This window comes from Notothenia coriiceps, unplaced genomic scaffold, assembly GCF_000735185.1.
Source record: "Notothenia coriiceps isolate Sejong01 unplaced genomic scaffold, NC01 NC01_scaffold00005482, whole genome shotgun sequence".
In the NCBI taxonomy this organism is placed as follows: Eukaryota; Metazoa; Chordata; class Actinopteri; order Perciformes; family Nototheniidae; genus Notothenia; species Notothenia coriiceps.
The window spans coordinates 1-11,322 of NW_011338183.1; the positions used below are offsets into that span (position 1 = coordinate 1).

The 11,322-nt window shown below is 42.4% G+C and overlaps 1 protein-coding gene across 1 annotated transcript in view; it reads right to left on the reverse strand.

Moving 5' to 3' along the window:
- Positions 1–169: 169 nt before the first annotated feature.
- Positions 170–11,322, reverse strand: part of LOC104942948 (polycystin-1-like) — a gene marked incomplete at its 3' end in the record, with an annotated part of 32,098 nt that continues 20,945 nt past the window's right edge. Inside the window, 7 exon segments of the mRNA XM_010768264.1 lie at positions 170–274; positions 1,517–1,699; positions 1,869–2,043; positions 2,272–2,432; positions 7,206–7,346; positions 8,278–8,463; positions 8,642–8,778. Coding sequence (XP_010766566.1) covers positions 170–274; positions 1,517–1,699; positions 1,869–2,043; positions 2,272–2,432; positions 7,206–7,346; positions 8,278–8,463; positions 8,642–8,778 — 1,088 coding nt within the window.

Genomic DNA, 11,322 nt, shown 5'->3' on the forward strand with positions numbered 1-11,322 from the left:
TGAGTTCTAGCTAATTACAAGATCTGATTCATCTAAATATCCCTTCTTATTTCAAGAAATCTTACCAAGCACATGTTCCCTTGTTCACTTGTTGTATTGGCAGGTTTGTTTATTTATTTCAAGTGAAAACTGCTTGAATTCATTATTGTTTAACTGGAGCAGTGTTTACCTTCAGAAGCAGCATCGTGAGCAGGACAGCGGCACTCTGAGAACTCCTCTCTGACAGCAGGGCCGCAGGCAGGAAGTCCACGAAGCTGTCGGGATCGGATCGGAGCTAAACAACAACAACAACAACCAGGTTATTAAAAAGTCACAAAAGCTAAAACATAGGATATCTTAAAGTGGACCTATCATGCTATATTTGAATAATATAGTGTAGGACCATACCTATATAAGGCATATTTATACTTTTTATTTTTCAAAATACCAAATAGATCATGCATTTTAGCCATTCCTCATTTCGCTCAATTTAACACTGCCTTTCACACTCGGATTCTGTGAGAACAGCACCATCTACAGGCCTGGCACATGTACTACAGCGTCTCCAGCGCTTTCCAACGGCAATGTCCGTGGCTGTCCTCCTGATTGGTGGAGTTGGCCCAATAGCCGTAGCGCCACTTCTGTGACGTCATAGAAGTGTTCAAATCTGGATCAGTCTGTATCAGATCCGTTGCAGCCCCTTTTTAAGAGATTTAGGTATGGAGGAAAATAGAGGGTTGTGTTTTGTGACACTTGGTGAGTTCCCTGGAACACCGGGGACACATGTTCATGTAGAAAAGACGTACACAAGTGCATTTTGCATGATAGGTCACCTTAAACTGAAATGGTCTTTATGGACTTTTGCAATCTTTTTCTTTGTCGTAGAAAGTGTAGAGGCAGTTGTGTTAATGGATGCTAAATATACTTAGAAGAACGAGGGGTCAATAGAAGCCCTGCAAGACTATTTTGAGCATAAACCCCACTAAGTAGTTCAATTTGGACTCATTAGCTTAACGTACTGCTTGTTCAGTTGACCTTGATATGCTTCACCTTGTGTAACCTTAAACTATTAAAGGAAACTTTCACATAGCTCCACAGTAATACTCAGAAGATACTGGATGCATTAAGGTGAATAGGTCCGTATTAATCTTATGTGTTCATACTTACCTTACTATTTAATACACTAAAGGATTTGCACAGAGGAGTAGTGGAAAGGTGAGACTGTTTTGCAGAAGTGTTGTGACTTGTGTTTGGGAAGTAGAGAACATACGAATAGAAACATGACATATCGATTCAACTGTATGGGTTGTGGGAGAGTTTGGAAATGGAGGCTTTGCTGTTAAACTCGGCCGATAATTCCTCAAATTCATCAGGATTTTTCTCCGTTTTTGGATCCTTCCTTCAGACTGGATGCAAACAAGAAATTAGAAGCTTTCTTTCAAAGAGTCAAGGTAAACACAGGGTGAGTATTTGATGAACAAACATTCATTTTGTGGGTGAATAATCCTCTAAAAGTGATTTCAGTTTCATTTCTCACCTCAGAAACACAGTTGGATGCCTGAGACAGGAAGCAGAGCTGCAGGATTGAGGTTGTTAGAGACAACAAAGCCAGGAGGAGCTGGAACCAGTTTCTGAACCGTCGAAAGTACTGGGAGCGCTCAGCAGACATCGACCAAAACCCCCCGGACAACATGAGGAGAGCGGAGACCAGGAGAAGCACCTGCAGCAAGAGAGACATCGATTTTATCACTGAAATAATGTTTGAATCTTTTGCTCAATAATTTGTTTCACGTCTGATTAAAATTATTTATGGTTTTGCAGGGATTGCTGACTCATTCCAGGTAAAGACTCAGTCCTGCACCACTTTAATTGAAAAGTGTGTGTGTTACCGTGAGTGCTGCCTGCAGGTCGGGTCCAGAGTGAGGAGAAGGGATGAGGAAAGGAAGGATGGAGAGGAAGGAGGCGAGTCTCTGTGAGCGAACCCACTCCAGTTTGATGGAAACACACACAAACAAACCGGACTCTCTGTGGAAGTGTGTGAAGTCGAGGGAAAGGGTTTTAAACCTGGGAGGGAAATTTAAAACAACAGAAAACACAATATTAAGTGGTTTCATTTGAAAACAGTAGCATGTATTGTTTAGTTTGCAGGGATGCATGTCATCTAGGTACTCAACTTGCAGCACAACTGTATATATTTATATTAAATGAATAAAAAGTATATCATCAAAAAAAGTTAAGTTATTTCTCTCCTTCTGCTTCTTCTCTTGTTCTTTCCGTAACGTATCCACTCACTGTCTGTTGGTCCACTCAGACATGTGTAAGTCATTGAAGAGCTGCTGCGTCGTTACGCTGCTGTTTCCCAGATACACCGTTTCCAGAGGAGGGAGAGTGTGTGTGTGAGGAGGCAGAGTGTGTGTGTGAGGAGGGAGAGTGTGTGTGTGAGGAGGCAGAGTGTGTGTGTGAGGACGGAGAGTGTGTGTGTGAGGAGGCAGAGTGTGTGTGTGCTGCAGACGGGGTAATCCAACAAGCTGAAGTCAACACTTCAGCTTGTTGGATTACCCCGTCTGCAGCACACACACACTCTGCCTCCTCACACACACACTCTCCGTCCTCACACACACACTCTGCCTCCTCACACANGTAGAAGAGACATGAAGAAGAGGGGACACATGTTGATGTAGAAGAGACATGGAGAAGAGGGGACACATGTTGATGTAGAAGAGACATGAAGAAATGGATTTAGCATGATAGATTACCTTTAAACTAATGATGAGTCTCACCCAATCTGTCCACAGATGGATGCTGGACAGACTGCCGTGACGTTGTTGGACAGAAGGGAGATTCGGGAGAATGTGACCCGAGTCCTGGCGTCTCTCCCGGTGAGCTCCATGCTGAATGTAGATCAGATCAGCTCAGCTCTGTCACTGTCTACTGTAAGTAACCACTGTTTGTTTCCCTATCATTCACAGTCCCAAATATTTAGAAAATATGTGTAGTGCCAACTGTATTCTTTGCAAACACAGAAAGGAGGAAAAGAGACCAAAAAGACACAAAGATATTTCACGCAACAGCTTAACATCGTACAGATTATTCCTTCTTTTTCAACATTTTAAGCATAAAAATAGCAAAAGACACGTCTATTTCTGTTTTCTGAAGGCTGTTCCTAGTGAACTTGTGAGTGAAAAGTGCCAAGAGAAGGTTCTGGAAGCTGTTGGGAAGATGATCCATGTCATGGAGGAGCAGATGAGTCCTGGTGTGTTGTCAGCGGTGGAAACAGGGAGGAACATCCTCAACATCATAGGTGCTTTTCAAAAAGTATCTCATGCATGGATCACTCATAATCTCATGGTTAACCCTTATGTTGTGTTCGGGTCTCCCATGAACCGTTTCAAGTTTAAATGATATAATAACTACTAGTGTTGTAGTCGAGACCACCTTATCCGAGACCAAGACATTACTGAGACCGGAGAGTAGCAAGACCAAGTCAAGACCAAGACTTTAAGAGGGCGAGACCAAGTCAAGACCAAGACTTTAAGAGGGCGAGACCAAGTCAAGACCAAGGGCGAGACCGAGTCAAGACCAAGTCAAGACCAAGACTTTAAGAGGGCGAGACCGAGTCAAGACCAAGACTTTAAGAGGGCGAGACCAAGTCAAGACCAAGTCAAGACCAATACTTTAAGAGGGCGAGACCAAGTCAAGACCAAGACTTTAAGAGGTCGAGACCAAGTCAAGACCAAGACTTTAAGAGGGCGAGACCAAGTCAACACCAAGACCAAGTTCGAGACCGAGTCAAGACCAAGACTTTAAGAGGGCGAGACCAAGTCAAGACCAAGTCAAGACCAAGACTTTAAGAGGGCGAGACCAAGTCAAGACTAAGACTTTAAGAGGGTGAGACCAAGTCAAGACCGAGTCAAGACCAAGACTTTAAGAGGGCAATACCGAGTCAAGACCAAGACCAAGGTCGAGACCGAGTCAAGACTACTGTGAATCCAACACTTCATGATAGACTTACAATACCATGTGTAAGATACCAGAGTCAATTTGATCTGAAAGATCCACATCATCATAAAAAGACACACATACGTAAGATATAAATTCAACTTCATTACATTACATGTCACTTGTTAGATATTTATTCAAAAAGTTATCCTTTTCATATAAAAACAGTAACATAGTAAGAACATAATATATAACATCATAATATACATTTTACGGTATATAGGTCTAAGCAACAAACAAACAAACCAGGAACCACTGTTGAAGACAAACACACACAGGATGAAGGAAAACCCTTTAACATACACACACACACACACACACACACACACACACACACACACACACACACACACACACACACACACACACACACACACACACACACACACACACACACACACACACACACACACACACACACACACACACACACGCACACACACACGCACCACGCACGCACACACGCACACACACACACACACACACACACACATGCCAATTTGTGTTGCCAAATGTAATGATTGATGAATTTTGCGACATCTTCACTGCAAGAGCGTTTGAGTGTGTGAAGGGGGTGGCGACAGGTGGGGGGGTAGCAGCCGGTATAGACCAGTCCCTTGTTTACAAACATTGCGGCGCATGAGGGCAAAGATTCAGAGTCACGTGAAGTCACGTTACTGGTTGAATTGTTTAAACAGGGCGGTTTACATCCAATCACATCCCCAGCAACAGCCGTGGTCTCGACCATGGATGTATAATAAGAACGGTCTCGACCGGCCTTGACATCAAATCTCGTGACCTATAGGTCCGAGGCCGAGACAAGACCGAGACCAAATGCAGTCGATTCCGAGACAAGACCAAGACCGTTAAAAAGTCCGGTCTCGAGTACTACAACCCTAATAACTACCCTCTAGTTTTTTTTATTGGAACTATAGTTAATAATATAAAGTTGTAAAAACGTTTTGGGGGGAAATTGTATTCTAATATTAGTCCATATTATCCACTGTGTGTACTATAGGGAATATAATGAGTTCATTCAATCCCATTTCCTACTTAAAGATATGTGTTTTGGGGCCATAAATAAAAAGATGACAACAGGAGTGTGAGGTTGTGAATGCATAATAAGTTAGTGATGATGTAGTTAAAACAATATTGCATGATAGTCATTATTTTTGAGCGTTTTGGACTTCATGCGAACACCATGACCGGAAACAGCTTTCGAACACAACACAAGGGTTAAATGAACAAATCAAATATATTGTTGTGTTCTCTTTGTTTCCAGGTAGCACCTTGGCGGCTGTATCTATCAGAGCTTCCAGTTCTCACCACGACACTCTTCATTTAGCGTCCTCTAATGTCCTCTTAGCGCTAAATCACGCAGGGGCCCTGATGCGCTCCCTGATGCACGCCCAAATGAATGATAAGGCGCCTCTTTTGCTCTCCAACGATTACATCAACACAGTTTCTTTCCATGGAGACCCCTCTGAACTCCTCTGCACTCAAAAGTCCAACCAACACCAGATCATACCTTCTCATAAATGTCAGTTTCTCATCCCCTCCTCTCTTACTGACCACCTGCAGAACCAGAAGACTGAGATAGTTCAAGTTCTGTTTGACGCAGATATTGGATCAAATCCGTTCCTGACTGCAGCCGATCCTCCGATTTCCACCTCTCTGGTTGCAATGGAGCTCACTACACCTCAAGGCCAACCAATCACCATACAGGATCTGGACCCTGATCAGGCCATACGGGTCACCCTGCCCAACAAACACCATATTGGGCAGGATGATGGGGGTGGAGCAGGGAATGGGACTTGTCTTACGGTGATGTTGCCATCTGAAGGGATGTTAAACTTTACAGTCAAGGCTGTGGACGGACTGGATGAAAACGCAGGGTCATATATTTCCTTCAACTTCAGCCTGGACTCAGGTACAGAACAATATTTACCTTTCACTGGATCTAACCAGTCTTTTTACAGATCTTAAAGAGACCCTATTGTGCCTTTTTGAATTTTTCGCCTTTCCTGTAGTGATTTCTATAGATTTGTGTGCATGTAAATGGTCTGTAAATGATAAAATTATGAGTTTCTGCCAAAATTATCCATTAAAAAAACTGGCTTTATTTTGTATTAATCAGGAAAAGGAACCAGCCTCCTGTCATTTCAATAACGTTATAATAATACAGTTTGAACATTTTTAGTGAGCTCCCCAAGTCTCAGTAATGCAAGACTTTTCCTGAATGAACAACTGTGGATGTGACATATCTAGACAGATGTACACACGACATTTCAGGAAGTCTATAAATCAAGACGCTGAACTTTATTTTAAAGTCGGTCAAGCAGCACCTAAATAAATATTAATTACCCCTAAAGAAAGAAATCTGTGAGTTAGTGCATGAATTATGAATCCCAAAGGCTGTTTTCTAACCGCATTATGCATATTCAGGAGCTACTCCAGTGAGTCTGGGACATGTCCGGATAGAAGTGAGCTCTGCAGTGCCGGGGACTAATGCATCCTGGGATTCCCTGGTGAGGGAGTGGGCTCTAAATCTGTCTGATGTGACCCCTTTCATGGAGGAAACCATCTTCCTGTCTCCACTGTGAGTCGCTGGTCTTTCCTGTATCGCTGTGTTCTTCTGGCAGAGAGGCTTTAATAATACCCCCTCCAAGTGTTTCATCAAAAAAAATTCTCGTAATAATAACTCGGCATCTTATCAACGCTTTTATAAGACGGACTAGCTTAGCCCCCTTGTCTTTTATTATCTATTTGTGCTACTTTTTTATTTGTGTTTGTCATAGTTTTTTCACTATAATCAACCGTAAAATGTAAATGTGTTCAACTAAAACCCTTCAGATCAGTTGCAAAAGAATAGCGGTGCTCTCAGAAAAGGACTCTGGGTGCAACTCCACATTGAAAACTATTTTCAAATATGCTATCGCTCAGAAAAAGGCGCTATATGTGAACTGAGGAAAATACTGTCAATTTTATTCGTTCAATACTAGGCTACTACTTTGCCACGTGCAAGTATGAGCACTGTTTTTGCGATAATGTACCGTAAACTCCTCACCTGTCAGTTGCTCCTCTAGCTAATTACCTAACATGAATTATCTTCCTCCAACAGTCTGAATCGGACGGACCAGCCTCTCTCCGTCCACCTGTCCTCGTCTCTGGTCTCCGGTGGTCCGGTGTGTGTGTCGATGTGTGTGTTCAGCGCAGTGTGTCAGTACTACAGCGTGCAGCAGAGGCGTTGGAGCAGTGAGGGTCTGCAGCCTCTGGAGGGCAGCACCCTGCAGAGCGCCCACTGCCTCACCCAGCACCTCACCATGTTCGGGGCCAGCATGTTCCTCCATCCCGGGGCCGTGGTGCTGCTGCCGCCGGTACGTGAGACACAAAGCATTACACCGGAGCAATTTCTTCCCTTTCCTGTTGTGTTTTCTGTAGGATTTTGTGCATGTAAATGGTCTGCGAAGGCTAAAATCCCTGAGTTCCCTCCAGAAAGAGTTTCTGCAAATGTTATCCATTAAGAAACTGGCTTTATTGTGTATTAATTAGAAAAAACACCCAGCTTCCTGTCATTTTAATAACAAAAATACAGTTTGAAAAGAATGAGTGAGCTGCCCAACTTCAGTCTTGGTAATGCCAGACTTTTCCTGAATGGACGACAGTGGCTGTGACATATCAAGACAGTTGATGTACACATGACATTAAAGGTGGGGTATGCAATTTATTTCAGGAACCCTTGTTGTTATATTCCATGGAATGCTCTTAACATCCCGATAGCAATGAATATATTAAATGTTTTGACAATAAAATACATAACAAAATATAATCTGTGGAAGCCGTGGTGCTGTAAAAACCACGACCAATCATCTGAGCCGGCAAAAGTAACTGAATGGCCTACCTGCCCGTCAGCCTTCCATCTGTGCACAAACTTATCTCGTGCCCTCATTGGTCATGTGCGCGTTCGTGTGTGTTGGAGGAAGGGCTCTGGAAGGAAGTGGTAGATTTTTTCCGGTTGTTTATTTTCAAATTCTAGCGCACTCGAGCTGGTTTCTCCAAAAATTACCTACCCCACCTTTAAGATGCTGCATTAGAAGCATTACACCAGTGCATTTTCTTTTTGAAACTGTAATATTTGTGCAAATTTTTTTTTTGTGCTAAGCATGGCAAATGTTGAGTTCATTCACAAAGAGAGAAAATGAAAACAAAAATGAAAGGGAAAGTAAATAAAGGGAAGTCTGCATCAGGCTCCTTCATCTCTCTCTCGTCTCTCCTCAGCCGGGGGGTCCGGTGCGTAACCTTCTGGTCGGGATGGTGTGTGCGGTTCTGGTTCTGATCCACCTGCTGCTGGGGCTCATCGCTCACAAACTGGACCACCTGGAGAGAACCAGGCTGAGCCGGGTTCCTCTGTGTGGACGACCGGGCCTCCATCAGTACCGAGTGCTGGTGAAGACCGGCCGCAGGAGAGGGGCAGGTCAGAGGGGACTAACATGTTTTCACATTTGAAAGATTTACTTAAAATGTAATGTGAATGTTCAGTATGTGTGTACTCAAACACATAATAATAATAATAATAATTTAAAAAAAAAGAATAAATCAAGAATAACTATATATTTTTAAAATAATGAATACTGTATTTTACCCATCAGGCACCACTGCACACGTTGGCATCAGTCTGTACGGAGTGAGTAAGAGCGGCGCTCGCCACCTGCGGAGCGACGGAGCGTTTCAGAGAGGAGGCCTCGATCAGTTTCACCTGGAGACAGACGAGAGCCTGGGGGAAGTCTGGAAGATCCGCATCTGGCACGATAACACAGGTAGGTGGAGTTTGCAAAAAATATCCTTTTGATAAAAGAGTTGAATATTGTTTTTCAGTTTTTTGCACATTTTTTGCAAAACCTTTTTTTTGGTTTTTCTATGTGTGTGACTGACACACAGGTAGGTGGAACTTGCGAAAAATATCTTTCGTAGCAACTTAAAATCAGCTGCTGACCAGAGAAAATTACGAGTTAGGCAAATATGCAAAGAAACATAATATCGATATAAATTGTTTTAAGATATTTTTCTTTGAAAGGTGTCCTATCATGCCAAATGCACTTTTTGTATGGCTTTTATACATAAAGATGTGTCCCCGGTGTGTCAGGGAACTCACGCAGCGTTAGAAAATAAAACCCTCCGTACCCAAATCTCTAATACAGGGATACAACGGAGCTGATCCAGATTTGCTGCCGATATGACGTAATATCTGAAATGTGGGCGGGCTTTACACTCACGGCCCTATCAGAGACGTTGCTATCAGAAACAATGCACGACACGTTTTGGACGTAATATGATCTTTGTTTACATTAGCATCGCTAACACTCAGAGCTAACCTGTACTGGAGAGAGCATGTGTAAAGAAGCAGGAAATAAAAAGGAACTCACCTTGTGATAAACCTGAGAGAGAAAAAGCATTTGAACTCCATACTGTTTCAGAAATAATCCTTGATGTGGTTTAGAACATGGCGTTTAATCACGGCAGCATTTAGCTGATTTTCTGGGTATACATTTTTAAAGCTTTAGAACCAGAATCAGCAATTCTCTAACAGGGCTGAAGCAGAGGGATATGAGGGAAGTACTAAAATGCACGATCTGTTTGGTTATTTTGAGACAAAACACTTCATAGACATGTTTTTTATATATTTATATCTGAGACATATAATATTTGATAGGAGACCTTTAACTGAGTGTGTGTGACTTCAGGTCTGGACCCGTCCTGGGTTTGTGGAGCAAGGGTGGGGTCTGGGACCCTCAGACTGACCAGCATGTTCTTCTTCCTGCTGAGGACTGGCTCTCTTGTGGAGAACGCAGAAGAACGGATCCGTGGATAAGGAGGTTCTGGCCCATGTGAGCTTATGGAACTGAATTTAATTATGCTTTTTTTTAATATGCAGTAATTTCATGATCTGCACTCTCCTCTCGGTAATCAAACAAAATGCTTGTTCCTCGCTCTCAGGGTCCCAGAGAAGCTTTCTCAGCTTCGTCGCGCGCGTGTTTTCCTCCCAGCTGGTGTTTGGGATGCTGGAGCAATCACCTGTGGCTGTCGCTAGCGCGTGGGAAACGCCCCGCTCACAGCAGGTTTCTCTCGGGGTCAGAGGGTCACCTGTAGTGCCATGGTGCTGCACTTGTAACCTGGCTCTGGGGCGCGCTGTGGGTACGGGGCCGTGGGCCACACAAGGGACGATGTCAGGAAGGGCCAGGCCTCAATCAAGCAAATTAACATGTCTTTTTCTGGTTTGACTGTGTTTTAGAATTTGACTATTTTTTGAGAATTACTTGTTTTGAAGAATCTGGACTTTTTTCGCAGATTTTTGACTATTTCCTCATAACTTGATTCTTTTTGGAGATTTCACAAATTTTTTGGAGAATTTAATTTTTTTTAGGAATCTGACCTTTCGTTTCGAGAATCTTGACTAATTTTTTGAGAATGGGATTTTTTTTGAGAATGTTGACTTTTTCTCAACTTTCAACGTTTTGTTTGATAAGTTTAGACTTTTTTCCAAATTTTTTCAGCAAAATTTCTAGTTTTTTATTTAGAACTGAAGATTTTTTTGCTCCAGAATACGATTTTTCTAAAGAATTGGACTTTTACCCAGAATATAACTTTTTTTTAAATACATATTTTTTACGAGCCCCAAATGTTCTGTGTTCAGTGGCCCGGGTGTCAGCGCGGCTGCCTGGTGAACATGGAGGCTGTTTCTGTTCGGGATGACGGTCGCTGCCTCTGGTGTTCCGTCTGCAGTGGATTCTCTGTTTCCTCTTCAGAAAGGCTCCACAGTCAGGTGAAGTAATAATCCTGGATTTCTGACGGTTTGTTCTGCGCATGCTGCTGATTAGAGGTCATTAGAGGTCAGCACAGAGACGTGTGTTGATTGAACAAAGATTTGTTTGACACAGTTACGTGTGTGTGTGTGTGTGTGTGTGTGGGTGTGTGTGTGTGTGTGTGTGTAGTGGTGTGTTGTGTGTGTGTTGTGTGTGTGTATGTGTGTGTGTGTGTGTGTGTGTGGAGGGCCCGGTCTCCTCCACAATTTAGGCGCGCGCTCGTCGTTACACATTTATAATGAGTTCACATACTTCCTCATTAATTTTATAATTTAAATATGATTATATGATTTTGTTTCTATTTCTTTAAAGGGTTTTAAATGTTTGTGTTATTTTTTATTTAACTTATAAATATTTATTTATATGTTTATTTTAATTTAAGATATATTCATTTTATTTTAAACGTAACTATAAATTTTGTCAGTTTCGATTTATTTATTGATTTTTATTCTGAATATGCCTTCTTTACTACAGGTGTTTCTTT